This window comes from Caretta caretta, chromosome 5 (assembly GCF_965140235.1).
Source record: "Caretta caretta isolate rCarCar2 chromosome 5, rCarCar1.hap1, whole genome shotgun sequence".
Classification (NCBI taxonomy): domain Eukaryota; kingdom Metazoa; phylum Chordata; order Testudines; family Cheloniidae; genus Caretta; species Caretta caretta.
In genome coordinates, this window is record NC_134210.1 from 132,773,030 (window position 1) to 132,796,913 (window position 23,884).

The 23,884-nt window shown below is 43.7% G+C and overlaps 1 protein-coding gene across 10 annotated transcripts in view; it reads right to left on the minus strand.

Annotated features, from left to right (window-relative positions):
• NRG1 (neuregulin 1) overlaps positions 1-23,884 on the minus strand; it is a 763,523-nt gene that overhangs the window by 732,357 nt on the left and 7,282 nt on the right. For 2 of the 10 annotated variants that reach the window (XM_075128909.1, XM_075128908.1), the window contains exon 1: positions 13,928-14,163. The exons of 1 other annotated variant lie outside the window; for it this stretch is intronic. In XM_075128909.1, the coding sequence (XP_074985010.1) occupies positions 13,928-14,036 (109 nt within the window). In that variant the 5' untranslated portion in view covers positions 14,037-14,163. Of the gene's footprint in view, positions 1-13,927; positions 14,195-23,884 lie in introns of those variants that run through there. 7 more of the 10 variants (XM_048851621.2, XM_048851613.2, XM_048851615.2 and 4 more) reach the window with 7 other exon arrangements.

The window sequence follows — 23,884 nt, forward strand, 5'->3', positions numbered from 1 at the left end:
CTCACAAATGTAAAAATTGTCAACATCCTAGAGTACATGTCTGGTTTTATCCATGAGATAATAGCTGGATGCAAGCAGAATACACTCACTTCAATCAACTCTTTCAGACTTTAAATTTGAGGCCACTTCAACAACGCACTCAACAGTAGATTGACAGTTTTTGAGGCATTGTGATAATCTAGTCTGAGCTCCTGCATAGCACATCCCACAGAACTTCACCCAGTGATTTCTCATTGAGCCCAATAACTTGTGGTTAAATGAGAGTATAGCTTTTAAAAAGACATTTAGTCTTGATTTAAAGACTTCAAGTGATGGATAATCCATTACATCTGCTAGTAATTTGTTGCAATGATTAATTATCCTTACTGCTATTTTTACTTTGAGCTTTTTTAGCTTCAACTTCCTAGATTGAATATTTCTAAATTAAAAAGTTCTTTATTACCAGAAATCTTCTCTCTGTGAAAGTACTCTTAGATCATGATTAAATCACTTCTTTACCTTATAGAAGAGAAGGTTAGTAGACTAAGGTTCTTCAGTCTCTCATTATAAACCATGTTTCCAGCCCTCAAGATATTCTTGTAGCTACTTCCAATTTTTCAACATCCTTTTTAAAATATTCACACCAGAACTGGATACATTATTCCAGTATTTGTTTCACCAATACTGTCTGGAGAAGTAATATCAGCTCCCTACTCCTATTCAATATTCCTCTATTTATACTTCCACTGTAAATGTCTTTGTGGTAGGGACTGTCTTTTTTGTTCTGTGTTTATACAGTGCCTGGCACAATCGGATCATGGCCCATGACTGGGGCACCCAGACATAATGATGATGATCATCATCATCATCATTATTTTAGGATGACATTAGCCCTTTTAGTCACAGCATCATACCGGGAGCTCATGTTTCATTGGTTGTCTACTATGACCCCTGAATACAGTCCCTCCTGCCTGTAAATATAGCCTACATTTTCTGTTCCTAGATGTGACTTTGCATGTGGCTGTATTCAAATGCGTAGTGTTTGGCTGCACACAGCTTAAAGTGATCTAAGTCCCTATGTATCAGTGATCTGTCCTTGTAATTATTTATCATTCCACCAATATTTGTGTCATCTGCGAAATTTATCAGCAATGATTTTTTGTTTCTTACTGATTATTGATAAAAAAATATTGAAAAATGTTGGGCTGAGGACTGATTGTTTTATAACCCCACGAGAAGTTCCACCCTCCATCATTGATGATTCCCACATGAACAAGTAGGGTTTGAGATCTATCAGTTAGGTATTAAATGGATTAAAAACTATGTGCTACATTGCTTTAGCGTAGTGCTATTTTTAACAGAATGTCATGAAAGGTTAAGTTAAATGCCTTACAAAAGTCTAAAAATATTATGTCAACACGATTACTTTTATCAACCAAACTTGTAACTTCATCAAAGAGCAACACTGGGTTAATTCGACAGAACCTATTTTCCATGAACCCATTCCGACTGGCATTAATTATATTTCCATCCTTTATTTCTTTACTGATCAATTCCTGTATCAACTTTTTAATTATTTTGCCTGGGATCAAAATTAGACTAATCGAGTCTGTAATTTCCCAGGTTATCCCATGTACCCTTCAAAGATCAGATTTTTATAAATAGGTCCAAGATTACCGGCATATCAGAATGGCCTGGGCAGGTATACAGCAACCTGAATCCAAATTTGCAAGCGAAGTGCAAAAACTTAGAAAAGCAGGTACACCTAACATCTAAGACCACTTTGTACATAACTTTGGTTAATGCTGAAATAGAGAACTCACAGCACATTAAAAAAAATATGGGAAGCAGAATTCCATGGTACCATAAAAGATGTCTTTCAGATAAACGTGCTTCAGAATTCACACACCACCACTGCCTCACTATCATGGAATGAATTCTAATGGAAAGTAAATACACTCTACAACATCAGCAAAACAAACTCAAGTAGCCAAAGCCCTTGCTAGAGAGAATAAAGACAACTGGGTCATAACACATACATTTTCAGAGAGTGTGCACAAAGCCAAACATTTTAGTCATACGTTAATGGAAGCTTACAAAAAACCATTTGACATACACAAAAAAATCCAGTGTGTTATGTTCTGGCAGACTCTCCCCCAAAATCTACCAAACAATAAATGAAAAGATGTATTCTGAATATTAAATAACAGCAGGAAAAATATATCACAAGAGAAAATCATACCGTTACAATCTGGCAAAACAAAATACCCGTATTCTTTCATGCTTTGTGTGTATAAAAAGATCTTCTACACTTTCCACAGTATGCATCCGATGAAGTGAGCTGTAGCTCACGAAAGCTCATGCTCAAATAAATTGGTTAGTCTCTAAGGTGCCACAAGTACTCCTTTTCTTTTTGCGAATACAGACTAACATGGCTGTTACTCTGAAACCAGAGAAACAAAGCAGGTTTGAAAAGCATTGGACTTTAATCAGTGAGTTAGTTATAACCTGCAAGAAACAAAAACAAAATATAATGACCTTGAGCTACAGCTACACTGTCCTCTATCTAGAAAGAAATTAATCTCCCATAACACCTGCCTGCCCAAGTGTCTACATGCTGCACCAAACACCCATATACCTGCATGTGTATAAAAACTCTACCTCAGCTTCTTCTAGATTCATCCATTTATAACAATATTTCACCAAATAGCTGTGTATAATAAATATGCATCAGTTGCCTCTGTATATTCTTATGTGGAAACACAGTATCTGTGTTCTTATCTGCATATAATAATAAAGCCTGTGTCCATACCTGGGTATTTTACGTGTATATAGTTACCTGTATAAACAAAAAGAAGTACTGTAAATCAAGCCTGAAGTGTTGGAAAGTCACACGCTACACAAATTTAGTATTTGATTTTTATTTTTAAATAGCTTCACTGAGATTCAAGGCTCAAGATATCGAACACACAAGCATACACTTGGAGTTGTGTTAGTTGAAACAAAGTGCAGACTAGTGGAGCTACGTCGTCATTTTTAAAGTTCAGGGACCGTTAAACCACCACGGTAGATTGATTCACTCAGGATCAGGGGGAAAGCTAGGAAGTTGTGAAACCTTAATTAAGGGAGACAAAAGGTGATCACACATCTGAAAATGGTCAGGAGACTCTTTTGAGCCTCCAAAGCAAGGTCTGGAAGTTAAATAGATTAATATGACTTTTCAAAGGGATTTTTGAAATCAATACCTCTGCACAGAAGTCAATGGTTATTCTGTATTATTAGCGCAAATATTGAGTTTCTTGAGAGAAGTGATGAGAACAAATATTCCCTGCACAAAAGAGGAAGACAAGAAAAATATATTGTCCTCCTTCTATAAATATCTTTCTTATAAATGTTTGCTATGAGTCACACCCCTGAGATAATCAGCCAGGTTGAGTCACAAACAAACAAGCAAACAAAAAATTAGCCACGCGTGGCAAGGGAAACTTCTTTCTCTACATGCTCTCAAAGGCTCTGATTTAGTCAAGCATCCATAGTCAGAAAAGCATTTAAGAATGTACTTAATTTTTCGCACGCACTTAAGTCCCATGGAAATCAGATAATTAGTAGCACGAGCACTCTGATAGGCACATGCAATGCAATCGGGGGAGCAAAGGTGTGGATGCTACTTGCACCCACCAAAGGGAGGCCTTTTTGAAAATTTAGTCAATAGAGTGATTTAGTCTGCACATTCAGCTATAGTGCAGTATAGCCACAATTTTCAAACCTGCTCCTAGGATCATAATTAGGCACCTAAATAAGTTAGAATGGATAAAACTCATATTAAAAACAAACCAGTTCTGTCTTCTGTATAATTTTTTAAAAATTTTATATTTAAAAATACTCAAGGCAGTTTCCACTGATACAGGCTGCCCTTAAATTTATTATTCCTGTTCCCTTTCCCTATCTTTCTTACAATTGTCACTCCTTTGAGGAATTCTCTGCATGTACAAATGACAGGACTTTTCTCCTGATCTTTTTAACTGTTGTCAATAAATGAAAATATTCACATTTGTATAGTGGAAAAATACCCTTCAGAAGATCCCAAACAAACTGAAGGGTTGAAATCCTGATTTCATTGAAGTCAAAAGCAAAACTCCCATTGACCTCAATGGGGAAAGGTTTTCACACAAGATGAACAAAGATACTTGGACGAAAAACATGAGCCAAGTTATTTTCTGCTGTACTTTATGCTTTTTCCACTTATTTTGAGGGGGGCGGGGGGATGACAATGTCCTTCTACGATTCCCTGGGCCAGATCCTGTGCTGGTGTAAATTAGTATAGCTCTGTTGAAGTCTCTGGAGCTCTGCCAGCTGACGAACTGGTTTCTGTAATTCTTACCAATGACCTGTGAAGCAGTGAAGTCCCTTCTGGTCAGCTGAAAGTGGCTACTAATATCAGCCAGTAATGAGAAGAGATTTATATGAGACATTCACCTTCCAGCTTTTCTTCCTTGGCACCCATAATCCAACCAACCTCCGATCAAAACCCATACTGGGGTGTTTATATAACAATGTGTTGCATGGCCAGTATGTACCTGCAAGCCACTCCCATTTTCCTCTGCTTTAGCAAATAAGGATGGGGTTTTCAAAGATACCTAGGGGATTAGGATTACCAATTCCTATTAACATTTAATAGGAACTGGGAGTCCTAAAGAAAACTGAGCATGCAAATCCCCTAGGTGGCTTTGAAAATCTCAGCACAAATGTTTAGAATAACAGCCCTCTGAAGTGTTTATTCCCCTTATGTTGCTAGGGTTCAAAATGTCTGAGAGAAAATATCTTGCTTTCCAGATGCTGATACATTTAGTAAGATTTAGGTCTGCTTAAATATGACACCCAGGGTCATTTGAACCATGTATTTATCAATGTGATGTCAAATACCTAATCTTTAACAAGTGATCTGTTCACCTTGCAAAAAGGTATCACTCTTCATATTTAATCAATCTTTTGAAAAATATTAATCATCTGAGACCCTCACAACAGCTCCACTGATACAGTAACTTTGTCATAAACATTCTGTGCCTCTGGAAAATACTCTCTAACCTATCTTTGCTCCATGTTTCTTTTATTCAAATTGATATAAAAGGAAACTCAATCACAGGATCTCATCACCAGCTGGCGGTATACTTGCAGGTTGGTAACTGATGACTTTCAGTAACCTTAACAATTATTCAGCTTACCATTAATAGAAAGGCACCATGTTTTTGCTTTTGAAGACTAGTGTTTCATAGTAAAACATAATCTCACCTTACATGAACTATATGTTGTTACTGCTGCTATTTTATGCTTTGTAACCTGTTAAAATATATATATGTATTAAAAAATCATGAAAAACCTTTGATCTAAAAAATAAAATGTAAAAATGTCCCTGAATTAATATACACAGAAGCCTAAAGATCCAGCAATTCAGTGTTCCAAATGTGATGGGAGAAAAATAATTTCAGAATCATGTTCATTAATATGTCACAAATAGCCACTCCATTTTCTTACCCAATTTGTGCTGGACTGTAATTATAGCTTCAAGGGCTGTTCCTGCTGTCAGGGAAAGTCAATGGAAGTTTCGCTGTTGACATCAATGGAGACACGAGCAGACCCTAATGTAAATTGGAAGTTCAAACACTTTCAAAATCCTACCTGATAAAAAAATAATGTTGCCCAATATTTTCAGGATCAGCTTGTTCCAAATATTTTAGAGTTCTAATGCAACACAACCAATGTATCTAGTAAAGCCCAAAAAACTTCCACTGATTTTCAATGGGATTTATGCATGTTTATTTAAGTCCTTGATTGAACAAAGCACTTCAAAATGTGCTTAAGGCCCCTATCCAGAAAACATTTATTCACATGCTTAACTTTAACTTTAGTCTCATTGCTGGGACTACTCACATGATTAAAGTCAACCATGCGCTGAAGTGCTTTGCGTAATCAAGCAAAGCACCTATTGATTCCAGGGCAGCAGAATCAGGCTTTAAATGCTACAAAATTGAGCTGCTTCATTTGATCAAATTGTTTATTGAAAATTAGCCAAAAATGTGACACCTATGTTCAATGTTATTCCCACCAGTGGCAGAAAAAATTAACATGCCAGAATTTTTGTTAATAATGTCCACTGAAGACCCCAACTCTGTAACCCTTACTTATGTGATTCACTGTTGCTCACACAAGGAGCCCTACTGACCTCATGTGAGTCAATTCACTGAATAAGGGATGCAAAACCGAGCCCACGGTGATCACTAGAAATAATGGATTTTTTTTCTTTTGTTTTTTGAAATGGGAGAAGAATTCTGCCTTTGTCTTCATTTGCACATTGCTGTGAGATTAGGGCAATTACTAGTGGAGTAATTACACAAGGAGTACCAAATATTTCATTTTAGTGTAGTGGTAATATCCTGCATGTAAACTACTAGATTTAAATGGTTGATACAGCTTGTAACAAATCTGCCCCTTTACAAAATTACTATAGAAAATATTTTATATGTGAAAAATTATTATTAAAAAAACACAACTGTTATTGAAAGCTTCTCACTTATGGCAGCTGCTTTTGCAAAATATTTTAAATGACAGATATTAATACATTCTGATTTGTTCCGCTGGTAGATGCAATCTAGCGTCACTACATTTTCAATAATTATATATCTTTCAGCTCTGAGAACAATAGAATTAACTGTTCTTCAGCAGTTACTAATAAGACAGCTTAGCATAGTTAAATAACAAATGTGAAAGACGAGAAGGAATGGCCTTGCAAAAGGACTGGATGTGTTTTAGACAGCTGTTGCAAAAATTAATTGAATCCATATTCACTGTTCTGAATCTGATTCCCTTCTTCTATACTACCAAATGCTCTTTTGCACAAAGGAAGTAAAAACACATACATATAACTGTTAAAAAACAGACAACTGGTCCTGATAGAAAGTAGGTGGTTTATAAAGGAATTGTAGCTGTTGCCATAAACAGACTTGTTGATATCATGATAAAAAAGTTGTATTACTCTTACAGGTTTTTGAAAACTCATCATAAAAATATGTTTAAAAATAGTAAACAAATACTGTGATGACACACATTTTGAAAATACAGGCAATAGAAATACAGACTGTATATTACACCATCTTTGATTTCAGCAGGAATTTTGTCTGAGAAAAAAATGCAGAATGAGGACCAAATATATCTAATAAAACATAGGCATACATTTAACATAACTTTGCTTTGAGAATCTGAACACTTTCTAATGCATGTTACTGAAAAGAACCATATATTTTGAAGCCGCTGGCCTGCCCTTTCCCCGCACGTTACAAAGGGCACGTTGAACCACATCGGCAGATGCCCTCCCTCCCCAAATTTCACACAGTCCTAATTGGCTTAAGAGCTCCCAGAACCCCTCACAGCTTATGTCAGGAACTAAAAGCGAATATGACTTTGAGTATGTTACACTTCTGTTGCTTAGAGAATGGAGATGCATGACCTTTCTGTGACCTATCTTTTCAGCCTGCTTAAAGTTGTTTCTGTGGTTGTAATTGACTCTGACTACTGGAAGAACAAGTTATAAAGCTGTAATGAAAACCACAAGAAAAGAGTAAGTGGATAAGAACATTATAAAAGGAAAACACAATGAAAGGCAAACATGACAGAATATGACATTTAATAACGATTGGTTAAAGACTTGTTCTGAACCCATGTCAAAGTAGCTTGAAGCTGTTTTTATTCTTTGTCGCTGGGTAATATGAAGGATAATATGAATGGAAATGTAACTGTCTACATTTCCTGTTGGCTGACTGATCCTCAGCTGCCTAGTTAAAACCGCAAATTGTAATATAGGAAAACCACCTTGGCTATAAAGGTCCATTGAAACAATCATAATTCAGAACAAGATGAGCGACAGAGCCCCAGTACAGTACTTTTCTGTTTATGCTGCTTCTAGTCTTCGATTAATAAACCAAACTTGAGCTTGACCAGTTGATGTCTCAATTAATAAATAACCAAAAGAACCCATTATTTATAGCCTCCTCCATGGATGTGGGGGGGGTAACAATCTGGCCCATAGTATTTTGCTTTTGCCCTCATTTCTCCAGATCACATATTATTTTCTAGAGTTTGCAGATCAAGGTTCTTATGCACACATACTTTTGTGTCATAGGTTGCTGTAGGAAACATTAATTTGCAAAGAGGATTTGAAGCGGGTTTTGACACAAGTTGCTAAATTTTTCTGTGGGTGTAACCCTTTGGAGCATAAAGCACAGTCAGTCATGAGACAGGTGTAGAGAATTTTCCACAGTCTCCATAATGAAATGATGGGGCTCTTAAAGTCTGTCCAGTAAAGTAAGAGTTTACACTAGTTAACTCTTTATAGTTTAATCTAAATTTAGGGAAGACATACACTGTGAAGACTTAACTTTAAATATTTATTATGTAACTTGCCCATAAATTATAATCATATATGAGGGAGAGAGAGAGAAATGTCTATCGTACACTTTACATATGATACTATTTAGATTATTTAAAGTGTCATTGGAATAATGTGAATCAAACAGACTGAAGTGAAGAGAAAAATCAGATTTCAAATGTCTTTGAAATACCTGATTCCCCCTGTATTTATTCTTGTACATATATATATGATGTGTGCATATGTCCATCTGTCTATATATGTACACCTGATATAAAATATATCCTTTATACAAGAATAATGTTGATATATACATAAAAATTAGAAACTGAATATATAAAAATGAATATGGCCTCAAATCAGCAAAGCATTTAAGCATGTGAACTCTGAACAATCATTTCCAGGTAGTGATGTATATCTTCTTTCTTTAAAGAGACACATTATTAATATTATCCAGCCACAATTTGATATTTATTCATATACCCATTTAAATGAATTATTAATATAGTTTATTTTCAGTAATTCCAGGAATAGCTAAATAACAATAATAAGTACAAGGGAGGGCCAGGTATTTATATTTTAAATCTGATTTTTTTTTTTAACTTCAGTCTATTTGTGTAAGTGGCATTGCAATACTGTGAATCAATTTAAATAGTAAGTGGACAACATATTTAAAGTACAGGACAGATATTCATATGCTTTGCTCCTTTATTTAATTAGAAACATGTATAGGCCAGTGAGATGTACAGTGTATTATTTTGATTCTTTAGACAGGGCTGTTAACCTCACTGAAATGATTCACAGTCTTAGGGATTGTATCTAACCTCTGTGTATAACAGAGTATGTATGTAATGTCCATTAGAATAGTGTGTGTGCAACCTAGCATATAAAGAGGAAAATATACTCCCATGTGTGAGTAAACAGTAAAGCAACAATTTTTAACTCAGCTTCAAATGTCTTTTTAAATTGTTTGTATTCTAAGGGGTTTTCCCATATGACTATATTTCAGTTTTACTTAGTGAACACGGATGAGAAATTATTTTGGTGTGTACTGAATATCCACACTATAAAAAATAATAAAGTTACACTTCTCAGTAAACTAAGTGCTTCACTCACATGATGGATTTTAGACATCATGATTTGTGTGTTTAAACATAATTTTTGGTGACGACCAGCATATTACTTTGGCAAATTACATTTGTGCATATGTATATATAAACTGTTTCTATTCTTAATGCTAATCACTTAATATAGCTTTGTAAAAATCTCTTTAATGCTGAACAGAAAATCCCCACAGCAGTATTTTAATGTGAATATCTCCTTATAGTCAATATACTTTAAATGCCATTACACTTATAAAGTGCTGAATGCTATATATTATATAAATATTGAATACAGTATCTCGGAATGTAAGACAAACCAGTTCTACACACAACTGACATACAGGAATACAAAGCTGATACACATTCTTATTATACTAAAAAATTTCTCCTGTTTACTGTAGACACCACTTGAAGATAGTAAAATACACTGTATGCGTAATGTTTCTCTAAACGAAAGCTCACTGCTGTAATTATTATTGTTTTGTCTCTGATAATTACATGCCAATGATTTGTAAACCTTTAGAACTTCCTAAATAAATAAACAAATAAAAAGTGAAATGTAAGAAGAGATGCTAGCTTTACTGATAAAATTTGGCCAAATAGAAAATCATCCTGCATACATTTAAAAAGGAAGTATATAGAGACATTCCTTAGATCATATGTAGCCCAATCCTGCAAACCCTAGGCCAGACTGTACCCCCATAATAAATGTATAGCATAATCCCACCCCTTTCCTAGACCCAGCTGGGGAGACATTCTATGGCATCTTCATGGAAGGGATGGAGGCTAGGAATGAGGGATAGATAGCCACCCACGTTGGAGGCGCCACTTCATTCCCTACAAGCCCCAGGCATGTTATCTAGGAAAGATCAAACAACTTATGATGGGGAAACCCCTGTAAGGAGACCAGCCATGGTCTGGGGAATTCCCTGGTAGCAAGGCCCTGTTGAAGCCGTGTTGACAGGGAGTTGGGGGTGGGGAGTATATTGGGGGTATAGAGCCAAGGCAAAGGCACAGGGCCTCAATGAAGATGACATTAGTCTCCTGCTGATCCCTTGGGATCGGCACAGACCCAGGGGGCTCCATGTGGCTTGTCATTTCACAAGGGTCTAAGTAGACCAACTGAATGCCACAAAATGATCCTGACTGAGCTTTCCTCCCCTGCTTAGCCCACTACGGTATGTTCTACCATGACAGACGGCAACGTGGCCACCTTACTCATGTGAGTTAGTCTTTACCTTTGAAGTCAATGGTGCAGCTTGTATGAGTAATAATTAATCATATGAGTAAAGTTCACAGAATCTGTACATGGGGATTAGGTGCCTAAATACCTTTGAGGATCTGAGTCTTAGAGACTGGAGGCCCAATCGTCAAGACACTACCCATGTGGGTAGTTCAACTGGAATGCAATAGGAGCATTTACATGAACAAAGGCTACTTGGATGAGAAAGAACAGAGTTTGGCCCCATATTAGTAAATGTCAAAAGATTTCAAGAATCAAAAGTACTTGGCATTCAGTCCTTCTTCCACTGAAGTATAGGAAAACTGCTATTGATTTCTTTGGGAACAGGATCAGAGGGAGAGAAAGCAGTGAAGTAAAAGAAAAGGACAGAGGGCCAGTTCCTCAGCTGTTATAAAACAGTATAGCACCACTAACGTAAAAAATGGAACTATGACAATTTACATCAGCTGAGGATCTGACCCAGAGACTGAAAAACTCTGGGAAAAATCCTGGCCCCGTTGAACTTGATGGGAGTTTTGCCACTGAGTTCAGTGGAGCCAAGATTTGGCCCTCTCTTGCTTCCAAAAAGCAAGTTAAATGTCTTTAGATAATACCCCCAAATAATGTTAAAGTAGCCTGACATTTTTAAACCAGTACAGATCATCATCATTTCCATACAATCACTACAGTGTATTATTTCCTGTGGTTTATTTGTATAGGGAACAAAGCCTGGGAATATCCCTCCCATCCCCTGCTAATCTTGCTGATCAGTCAGTAACTTCTTAGCCAGATAATTTATTCCCCACCTCCTCGATTTCATTATATTTCTGTGCTATGCACTGTTATTTACCAAATATATTATCACTATTTACCTCAGTCCTCTGCTTATAGTGCCAGATGTAGAGACCCTTGCATGACTGTGCCTTCTGCGCACTGTATCCATCACTAGAGAACTGAGAAAATTGTGTTTTGTGTTTTTTTAAGAATCAAAGACAATTACCCAAACCCTAGGAAGGCAAGACCTGAGCTCACTTCTATATGGAATACCGTGTCCTTCTTTCTTCTGGATTTCAGTGCCTAGATACTGCGGGAAACAGCACCATATAAATATGCGTGAGAAAAGGAAAGGTTTCAAAAATAAGGGAACAACCCTATTTTTTTACTCTTAGGAGTAATTCCACTGAAGTGAACTGGGTTACCTACATGAGTAATTGAAGCAGCATTTGATTCCAAAGTGGCAGTTTTATTCATTCCACAGTTTACGTCTTAAGTAAATGTAAAACAGTATGTGTACACATTAGCAGACATCACAAGGCATATTCTTAAGTTCAAATGCAGCAAGAAGGTAACCTATAATTACTTTATATTTGCCAAATTGCAGGCTGCAAACAAATACTGTAAATATACACACACATTGCACGGGTATAGACTAGAAACAGCAACAACAACAAGATCCTTGCCTGTTTTGAACTACTATGTTAATTGCTGTTTGTATCACCTTGTTTTCTCACTGATTGCTCATAGTTTTAGCTGCTTGAAGGATTCTGCAGCTACAGAATTGCGATGATTAGAAAGCATAAGCACAGAACAATGCCCAACTAAATATTTCCCATTCTGAGTACAATAATAAAACCATGCTCGCAGAGATAATATGGGTTCTATGTTTCAAGTAGCCATTGAAGGCTTGCAGAAAAAATTGACATGAAAATTTGAAACTCTTTAGACATTGATACTGTTATAATGTTCTGAATCAAAATGATCCTGGGGGTGAAGGTTTACACAGTGATTCTTACCACACGAGGTTCATAGCAGTATTGACTTTCTACATGCAGTTCTCAGCTGGGCCTATTCTGTGGCTAAAACAAAATCCTTTCTGTATGTATTTAATGATATCAGAGTTGTTATTAGGGAGGATTGAACAGGCATGCCTTCAAACTCTACAACAGGAGAACACAAGCTGCTGTATAGTATTATTCAGCTTTTATGCTAGCTAATAAGACAGGTCCCCTGAAGAGTGTTTCCCTTGTTTTACAGTGACATCTATCAGCCAGAGCTGGGGAATCCCAACATCACTCACTCCTGCTCAGCACCACTGCGTGTGAACAGCTCCCCTCTGCACACTGGGGCAGCTTTACATTGCTCTGGTGAAAGGGAGGGAGAAGGAGAAAAAAACCAAGTCTGACTAAAAAAAAAAGTTGAAAAATACAGGAGCTAAGCTGATAAGCACCTCATCCTAGCAGCTTGGGCTCTAGCAACCATCCCGGCCCCAGCCACACAATAGAATCACCTTGAAACATTCAAATTAAAGAGGAGTGACAGACTGTAAATTACAGGTGTTATGAAACATGACCAGGTGGAGAGTCGAAAACAATCCAGTTAACCCAAACAGTTCACATTGGCTGGCCGGATTCTATAGGCTCCAGGCGAGCTTATTTGTGTCTAGAGAGCGTTGTCATGTGCAGCCATGGTAATACAGGGGCTGGGAAGAGATCTTGCCTCCTTTCTGTGAAAAGGTAATCACCGGATTGCAAGGATGATTGCAATCGGAGTAGAACAGAAAGGACCGAAATAGCCCTGCTGCCCACATAGCGTAACCAAGATAGTTATCTGATCTGTCAAAGCGGAGCGGAGCAAGTCCGAGGCGGGGGGCCAACCTTGCAGACCCCTTGATTTGTAACTGGGCTCCTCTTTAATTCTTCTTCATGGCCCGAGGGCTAAAGCTCCGTCATCGCCTCTGTTTAACCAAACTCGCAACGTACAAATCGAAGCAAGACATCCAGGCTTTGACTCCCCCAAACCTCTAACCCCCCCCCTATTTCTCGGGAGGATAGGGGAGCAGCCAAGGCCTTTACTAGGTGAAATCGACAGCTCGCCAGCACCCCAGCTTTGGTGACACTTTGAAGCCTCTCCTCACAAACTACCACTGATTTGCAAAGACAAAGCACATGCTGCTTGGCACAGAGCTCTCACACACAGCCTCTGCCGAGCACCCCCAACTCCCGCCCAGCCCGCTGGATGGCACGAGTGGGCGTGGGGCCGGCTTACGAAGTTTCGCCCTCCCCACGCAGCTCTCTGCAGCCAGCCCCAGCAACGTGGCATGCCCCCGGGCAGCGGCCAGGGAAGCCCCCGGGGGCCGAGCGGACAGGCGGGCGCAGACCCCCCATCCCCAGCCCGCCCTCCCGGCGCACGGCGCGGCTCACTTACCACATCCCCGGCACAGCGCCCGGCTGACCTCCCGCTTGAGGTTGCGGCCGGTCTCCAGCGGCGGGGAGGACGCCTGGAAGAGCGCGGCGCCGGCGTCCAGCGGCTCCATGAAGAAGACGTAGCGGCTCTCCTCCTTCAGCCGGCCGCAGGCGGAGCCGGGCTCGCCCCGCACCCGGAGCAGCGAGTCCTTCCGCAGCCCGCCGCCCTTGCCCGCCCACACCTGGTGCACCCGCACCCGCGCCTCCCAGGGCGGGGGCGCCGGGCTGGGGCTGGCGGCCGGCGGCGGGGAGGGGGGCCCGGGCCCGGCCGCGGGGGCGGGGGGCGGCCCCGCTTCCCCCAGCCCTGCCTGGCGGGCCGCCTCCCGCGGCAGCACCTTGCCCTCGATCACCACCGCGGCGCGCCGGGCCAGCTCCTGCACCGAGCCCACGCCGGGCGGCGCGGAGGAGCACGGCGGGGCAGCCGCCAGGGCCGAGGTGCCCAGCAGCAGCAGCAGCAGCGGGAGCGGCAGCGGGCGGGCGGCGGCGCGGGGCGGCGAGCGCATGGTGCCCGGCCCGGCGGCGGGGGGCGCCGCCGGGGGCTAGGGCAGGGGGCGGGCGGGAGACGCCGGGGAGCGGCCGCCCGGCTGCGCTGCTGCCGCCGCTGCCCGAGCCCGGCGCTGCCGCATGGAGCTGGGGAGGCGGCGGAGGTGGGGACCCGCCAGCGCTCAGGGCTCCGCCAGCCCCTCTGCCAGCCAGGCTGCGGCGCCAGGGGCCGAGGGGGGCCGGGAGGCGGGGTTGGGAGGCTCCGAGTCGCCGGAGCCGCCAGCGGCAGCCGCGGCCATGTGTTCCCTGGGCTCTGTTTACCTCCCGCGCTCGCCCTGCGCGCCCCCCGCCGCCCGGCTGTCATCGGCGGGGGTGTAGCCCTGGCTCGTCACCGGCCCTTCCTCCCCCCTGTGTGTGTGGGCCGGGGGGGGGGGTGTATCCCCGGGGTGTCACCCGGCCCTTCCTCCTCCCTGTGTGTGTGTGGGGCAGGGGGGGTGTATCCCCGGGGTGTCACCCGGCCCTTCCTCCTCCCTGTGTGTGTGTGGGGCAGGGGGGGTGTATCCCCGGGGTGTCACCCGGCCCATCCTCCTCCCTGTGTGTGTGGGGCGGGGAGGGATGTATCCCCGGGGTGTCACCCGGCCCTTCCTCCCCCCTGTGTGTGTGGGCCGGGGGGGGTGTATCCCCGGGGTGTCACCCGGCCCTTCCTCCTCCCTGTGTGTGGGGGGCGGGGCGGTGTATCCCCGGGGTGTCACCCGGCCCTTCCTCCTCCCTGTGTGTGGGGGGCGGGGCGGTGTATCCCCGGGGTGTCACCCGGCCCTTCCTCCTCCCTGTGTGTGGGGGGCGGGGGGTGTATCCCCGGGGTGTCACCCGGCCCATCCTCCTCCCTGTGTGTGTGGGGCTGGGGGGGTGTATCAGCGGGGTGTCACCCGGCCCTTCCTCCCCCCTGTGTGTGTGTGGGATGGGGGGGGACTGTATCCCCGGGGTGTCACCCGGCCCTTCCTCCTCAGTGTGTGTGTGGGGAGGAGCATCCTCCTCCTGTCACTCAGCCCCTTCCTCCACAGTGTGTATGGGGAGGGGTGTCCTCCTCCCGTCACCTGGCCTCTGCCTCCACACTGTGTGTGGGGAGGGATGTCCTCCTCCTGTCACCCGGTCCCTTCCTCTTGTGTGTGGGGGGAGCGGTGTCCTCCTACTGTCACCTGGCCCCTTCCTCCTTCGTGTGTGGGAGCTATGTGGCCGGGCGTACCGTGCCCTTTGATGCCCCCTGCTGAAGGCCTTGTGGTCCTGCCACATCCCACCGCAGGAAAAGGAGTAATGAAGTTCGGTCCTCCAGGCCTGCCTAGCGAAGCTAAAGGGAAGTGGCCAATCAGAGTGAAGCAGTCTCAGATAAAATGAGCTGCAGGGGCTGAGTAGGTCAATTGCTAGCTGGGACCAGATGAAGGAAGAAGGACTGGAAGGCTGCAAAACTCCACTGGTAAAGAGGCTTGGGAGAGACCCTGCTCTAGCGGGAAACAGCCAGAGAACCCTGAGGTAAGGGCGAGGAGGAAGGGGCTACATGGGAAGTGGCAGAATAGCAGCAGTAGCAACAGAGTTAAAGGAAGCAGTATGGGGCTTCTATTTGTAGGCTCCCTAGGTTGGGACCCTTAGTAGTGGGCAGGCCTGGGTTCCCCGCAACAGGCACTGGCAGAATGGCCAAAGCCCTAAGAAGTGGGATATGTTTTGTGTAAACGCCCCAACACAGGGCTGGAATTTAAATGGCTTTAGGATGGGCCTGAAAACCTTGCAGGAGGCCAACTATCTGTTGAACTTTGTTACCCCAGGAAGAGGACCAAACTTGAACGAGTAACCAGGCTGGAGAGCTGGGGCAAGAAGAACTGATAAGGCAAAGAGTCTCCAGGGAGGAAGCCAGGGGGCACTGCTCCATACTAGGGTAGGGATGGACTTAACGCTAGCCCAGAAGGGGCTGAGAACTGATCTCAGAAATAGGGCTGCTGATACCAAACCATAGTGATAGGCCTTGTTTGTTACCCTGGAAAGAGTGTGTATGTTTGTTCACATATTGACTGTGTTTGACCTGGCTGGAAGGCTGGGTCACTGAAGACCCACCTGATGAGGTTAACAGCTGACTGGGACAGTGGGAGCAGAGAGACAGTGTGCAGGTTTGCGCCCAACTGACAGGAGGTGCTCACGCGAGGTGAGTGTCCCCTGTCACATGGAGGAATCCCCTTCCTGTCACCCAGCCCCTTCACTTCTCAGTGTGTGTGTGTGAGAGAGAGAGAAGGGGAATGCCCTCACACAGTCACACTGGAGGAGAGGAGACTAATGGGCTCTTCTGTGTCTGTTGCGAGCTAACAAGGTGTATCTGTAAGGCTTGCTCTGCTTGTAGGCAGTGGGGGAACTTAAAAAGGGGAAAACTGACACTGGAAGGGACAGTGAACAAGAGGAGGGCAGTTCCACCTCAGAGTCCATGGACTACAGAAAGAAATCAGCCAAGAGGGAGACAGCAGCAGGCCTCACTGCCCTCAAAGCTGCATGGACCAGCTGCAAAGCAGGATCCTACAAGGGGAGGGGCTTTGGAGGTAGACCCTAATAAAAGACAATAGACCCACTGATAGGCTACGTCCAAAGAGCTGAATCCAAAAAGACCGCCTGAGAGACAGGTCATCTTTGCTTTCACTTGGATTCTTCTCTGTCACGAGGGAAGAAAAGAGATGACCTTTCTTTTGTCTGTCTGTTTTACTTAGAGAACCCCTCCTATCCTACAAACTGGGGGCAAAGGACATTACAAATGACTTGAAGTAGGGGCTGGAGAAGACTTGGGGAAAGCCTTATGCCCCACAGGTGATGGTGAATGTGGGCATAACTATACCTGATACAAGGGGTTTAAAAATAAAAGCCTTAGAGGGGATAGATCTCTGCTGCTCCATGCAAGATGGAACTGGATTGATGGTATAAGTGGTTAGTGGAGATGCAACAGCAGTTCCGGCATCAATTACTGCAACAGTGGACCACCCACCACCAAGTTCACAACAACAACAGCTGCTGAGAGAACTGATGGCCCAGCATCAAGAGTTTGGAAAAAATGATACAGCAGATAGTGCCAGCCCTACGCTCCCAAGGAGTTCCAGTGAGTCATGCTTCTGCTGAGGGGATTTCCCTGCCAGTACCAGGGAAACTAACCAACATGGGACTGGATGATGACCCTGAAGCCTTTTTAGTTACATTTGAAAGGGTGGCACTAGCAGAACAATGGGTTTTGATTCTGGCCCATACTTGACAGGCTGCCTGTGCTAGACCCATCATGATCTGGAATGTACAAAAGACTACAAAGTCTGTCATTTTGGACTATTGTGATATTTCCAGAGAGACCCACTGTCAACGAGTTAGAGCCAAGAGCTGCCCCAAGGGGGTGAGACACTGAATAGTAGTGGAATGGTTGAGGGACCACTGTAGGAAAGTGGCTCCATCTGGAGGAATGATCAGGGGCCCAAGTGGCCAAGACCATTGTGACAGACCGGTTTATGAAGATGTTACCTGTGAAAGGCAAGGGGTTGGAACTACAGCACTGCCTGGGAATGTTATCAGCGGTGGTGAGGCTAAGGGTGGATTTTGTAGAAGCTGAAGGAGAATCCCTCAAGGCATCGGGAGGGCAGGTGATGGAATGGTGAGAGACCTGGGAGGATGAGCCAGAATCAGTAACAATCTCTCTGCGGGGCCTGACCCCAAAGGAGTCCTCCCAGATGATCAGACCACCCCTTAGGATAGTCCAAAGGGGTTAGGCATGAATACAACACCATCAGTGGGACTGCCAGAGACTGAAACAACCGAAGCAGGACTCACAGGCCAGGGTCCTGCCACTACCCCACAACCAGCCTCACCAGCACCTTGGAAAGGTGCCGGTGACCCAAACCCATTAACAGCCTATTCCTGTGGGCGGACAGGACACAAAGGGTGAGTGCCTTCTTATAGAATGTGAATACGCCTAGGTCTGGATGGCAGAAACCTGGGTGTGGAAAGTTAATGGTACCAGGGATGGTCCAAGGGAAGAAGCTTCAAGGACTCTTGGACTCCGGCTGCAGCCAGATGGTGGTTCAGGCCTCCGTGGTGGGAGATGATGCCACTCCTATGAATACAAGCCACCCCCAAAGTATACATGGCAATGTCAAAACATACCCCAGCCACCATTTACAAATGAGAGAAGAACATACTGGAGTGATAACGGTGGCCCTAACCAAATAATTGGCATACCCCATAATCCTAGGCTGAGACTGGCCCTCTTTCTGACAAGTCATTAACACATGAGCCTGGGTAGCAAGTGAGGATCTGGACCAATCATTACAACCAGTCCCCTGGAACATGGTAAGCCTTGGAGAAGCCGAAGACCCTGAGGAGGGAATGTCTCGAGAAACATGATCCAGGGGAATACAGGTACCCTCACCAGGCACCTTCTGCCTAGGCCTCAAATGCCTCCCAAAGATCACACAATGAATCCACTAGCTGCACTGGTCTGGGCCAGATGGATCAACGTTGGAGCCACCTTGCCAAGCTGCTTCAGGAGCACCTTTGCTAAAATCTTATAATCTGTATTCAAGAGGGTGAGAGAGCTCCAGTTTTCTAACAGCAATGTGTCCCCCGCTTTGCTTAGCAGCATCAACAAGCCCTCATTAAGTGATCTCTCCAACTCCTTCCTATCCAGTGCCTGATTAAACATGATTGTCAATACAAAAGCCTCTGGGAAAGTCTGGTGCAATTCACTTGTCAGCTCATTTTTACCTGGGGCCACAACTTTCTTTAAAGCTTGAATTGCTTCTAAAACTTCCTGACACTGAACAGGGGAGCATAAACCTTCTGCCTGTTCTACTGTAATTTTGGGAACTACTGTGGAATCCAAGAATGCCCCAACCTGAACCATCCTTTGTAGGTGACAAATCTGAGGAATTGTCACAGATTGAAGTGTCATTAGAGGGGGTTTTGGACTTAACAGTAACAAGTCACTGGGACCAGATGGCATTCACTCAAGAGTTCTGAAAGTACTCAAATGTGAAATTGCGGAACTATTAACTATGGTTTGAAACCTGTCCTTTAAATCAGCTTCTGTACCCAATGACTGGAAGATATCTAATATAACACCAATATTTAAAAATAGCTCTAAAGGTGATCCCTGAAATTACAGACCAGGAAGTCTAACATCAGTACTGGACAAATTAGTTGAAACAATAGTAAAGAATAAAATTGTCAGACACATAGAAGAACATAAATTGTTGGGCAAAAGTCAACATGGTTTCTGTAGAGGGAAATCATGTCTTACTAATCTATTAGAGTTCTTTGAAGGGTCAACAAACATGTGGACAATGGGGATCTAGTCGACATAGTGTACTTAGATTTCCAGAAAGCCTTTGACAAGGTCCTTCACCAAAGGCTCTTATGTAAATTAAGTTGTCATGGGATAAGAGGAAAGATCCTTTCATGGATTGAGAACTGGTTAAAAGACCGGGAACAAAGGGTAGGAATAAATGATAAATTTTCAGAATGGAGTGGGGTAACTAGTGGTATTCCCCAAGGGTCAGTCCTAGGACCAGTCCTATTCAACTTATTCATAAATGATCTGGAGAAAGGAGTAAACAGTGAGGTGGCAAAGTTTGCAGACGATACTCAACTGCTCAAGATGGTTAAGACCAAAGCAGACTGTGAAGAACTTCAAAAAGATCTCACAAAACTAAGTGAGTGGGCAACAAAATGACAAATGAAATTTAATGTGGATAAATGTAAAGTAATGCACATTGGAAAAAATAACCCCAACTATACATATATGATGGGGGGGAGAGCTAATTTAGCTACAACTAATCAGGAAAGAGATCTTGGAGTCATCATGGATAGTTCTCTGAAGAAGTCCACGCCGTGTGCAGCGGCAGTCAAAAAAGCAAACGGGATGAATTAGTAGGGGAAGCTAAAGTGGATGGGAATCTCGGAGGCAGTGACCATGAGATGGTCGAGTTCAGGATCCTGACACAGGGAAGAAAGGAGAGCAGCAGAATATGGACCCTGGACTTCAGAAAAGCAGACTTTGACTCCCTCCGGGAACTGATGGGCAGGATCCCCTGGGAGAATAACATGAGGGGGAAAGGAGTCCAGGAGAGTTGGCTGTATTTTAAAGAATCCTTATTGAGGTTACAGGGACTGTCATAAATATAAAGGGAAGGGTAAACCCCTTTGAAAACCCTCCTGGCCAGGGGAAAGCTCCTCTCACCTGTAAAGGGTTAAGAAGCTAAAGGTAACCTCGCTGGCACCTGACCAAAATGACCAATGAGGAGACAAGATACTTTCAAAAGCTGGGAGGAGGGAGAGAAACAAAGGGTCTGTGTGTCTGTCTATATGCTGGTTTCTGCCGGGGATAGACCAGGAATGGAGTCTTAGAACTTTTAGTAAATAATCTAGCTAGGTATGTGTTAGATTATGATTTCTTTAAATGGCTGAGAAAAGAATTGTGCTGAATAGAATAACTATTTCTGTCTGTGTATCTTTTTTGTAACTTAAGGTTTTGCCTAGAGGGGTTCTCTATGTTTTCAATCTAATTACCCTGTAAGGTATCTACCATCCTGATTTTACAGGGGGGATTTCTTTATTTCTATTTACTACTATTTTTATTAAAAAGAAAAGGAGTACTTGTGGCACCTTAGAGACTAACCAATTTATTTGAGCATGAGCTTTCGTGAGCTACAGCTCACTTCATCAGATGTTTACCGTGGAAACTGCAGCAGACTTTATATACACACAGAGAATATGAAACAATACCTCCTCCCACCCCACTGTCCTGCTGTATACCAGCAGGACAGTGGGGTGGGAGGAGGTATTGTTTCATATTCTCTGTGTGTATATAAAGTCTGCTGCAGTTTCCACGGTAAACATCTGATGAAGTGAGCTGTAGCTCACGAAAGCTCATGCTCAAATAAATTGGTTAGTCTCTAAGGTGCCACAAGTACTCCTTTTCTTTTTGCGAATACAGACTAACACGGCTGTTCCTCTGAAACCTATTTTTATTAAAAGTCTTCTTGTAAGAAAACTGAATGCTTTTTCATTGTTCTCAGATCCAAGGGTCTGGGTCTGTAGTCACCTAGGCAAATTGGTGAGGCTTTTTACCAAACCTTGTCCAGGAAGTGGGGTGCAAGGTTTTGGGAAGTATTTTGGGGGGAAAGACGCGTCCAAACAGCTCTTCCCCAGTAACCAGTATTAGTTTGGTGGTGGTAGCGGCCAATCCAAGGACAAAGGGTGGAATATTTTGTACCTTGGGGAAGTTTTGACCTAAGCTGGTAAAGATAAGCTTAGGAGGTTTTTCATGCAGGTCCCCACATCTGTACCCTAGAGTTCAGAGTGCGGGAGGAACCTTGACAGGGACAAACCATCCCGATGTGTAGAAAGAATAGTAAATATGGCAGGCAACCAGCTTGGCTTAACAGTGAAATCCTTGCTGATCTTAAACACAAAAAAGAAGCTTACAAGAAGTGGAAGATTGGACAAATGACCAGGGAAGAGTATAAAAATATTGCTCGGGGATGCAGGAGTGAAATCAGGAAGGCCAAATCACACCTGGAGTTGCAGCTAGCGAGAGATGTTAAGAGTAACAAGAAGGGTTTCTTCAGGTATGTTAGCAACAAGAAGAAAGTCAAGGAAAGTGTGGGCCCCTTACTGAATGAGGGAGGCAACCTAGTGACAGAGGATGTGGAAATAGCTAATGTACTCAATGCTTTTTTTGTCTCTGTCTTCACGAAGAAGGTCAGCTCCCAGACTGCTGCACTGGGCAGCACAGCATGGGGAGGAGGTGACCAGCCCTCTGTGGAGAAAAAAGTGGTTCAGGACTATTTAGAAAAGCTGGACGAGCACAAGTCCATGGGGCCGGATGCGCTGCATCCGAGAGTGCTAAAGGAGTTGGCGGATGTGATTGCAGAGCCATTGGCCATTATCTTTGAAAACTCATGGCGATCGGGGGAAGTCCCGGATGACTGGAAAAAGGACAATGTAGTGCCCATCTTTAAAAAAGGGAAGAAGGAGGATCCTGGGAACTACAGGCCAGTGAGCCTCACCTCAGTCCCTGGCAAAATCGTGGAGCAGGTCCTCAAGGAATCAATTCTGAAGCACTTAGAGGAGAGGAAAGTGATCAGGAACAGTCAGCATGGATTCACCAAGGGCAAGTCATGCCTGACTAATCTAATCGCCTTTTATGATGAGATTACTGGCTCTGTGGATGAGGGGAAAGTGGTGGACGTGTTGTTCCTTGACTTTAGCAAAGCTTTTGACACGGTCTTCCACAGTATTCTTGCCAGCAAGTTAAAGAAGTATGGGCTGGATGAATGGACTATAAGGTGGATAGAAAGTTGGCTAGATTGTCGGGCTCAACGGGTAGTGATCAGTGGCTCCATGTCTAGTTGGCAGCCGGTATCAAGCAGAGTGCCCCAAGGTCAGTCCTCGGGCCAGTTTTGTTCAATATCTTCATAAATGATCTGGAGGATGGCGTGGATTGCACCCTCAGCAAGTTTGCAGATGACACTAAATTGGGAGGAGTGGTAGATACGCTGGAGGGTAGGGATAGGATATAAAGCGACCTAGACAAATTAGAGGGTTGGGCCAAAAGAAATCTGATGGGGGTTCAACAAGGACAAGTGCAGAGTCCTGCACTTAGGACGGAAGAATCCCATGCACCGCTACAGACTAGGGACCGAATGGCTTGGCAGCAGTTCTGCAGAAAAGGACCTAGGGGTTACAGTGGATGAGAAGCTGCATATGAGTCAACAGTGTGCCCTTGTTGCCAAGAAGGCCAATGGCATTTTGGGATGTATAAGTAGGGGCATAGCGAGCAGATCGAGGGACGTGATCGTTCCCCTCTATTCAACATTGGTGAGGCCTCATCTGGAGTACTGTGTCCAGTTTTGGACCCCACACTACAAGAAGGATGTGGAAAAATTGGAAAGAGTCCAGCGGAGGGAACAAAAATGATTAGGGGACTGGAACACATGACTTATGAGGAGAGGCTGAAAGAACTGGGATTGTTTAGTCTGCAGAAGAGAAGAATGAGGGGAGATTTGATAGCTGCTTTCAACTACCTGAAAGGGGGTTCCAAAGAGGATGGCTCTCGACTGTTCTCAGTGGTAGTGGATGACAGAACAAGGAGTAATGGTCTCAAGTTGCAGTGGGGGAAGTTTAGATTGGATAGTAGGAAAAACTTGTTCACTAAGAGGGTGGTGAAACACTGGAATGCGTTACCTAGGGAGCTGATGGAATCTCCTTCCTTAGATATTTTTAAGGTCAGGCTTGACAAAGCCCTGGCTGGGATGATTTAGTTGGGGCTTGGTCCTGCTTTGAGCAGGGGGTTGGACTAGATGACCTCCTAAGGTCCCTTCCAACCCCGATATTCTATGATGTTAGGAATCATTTAAAAAGGGATAGA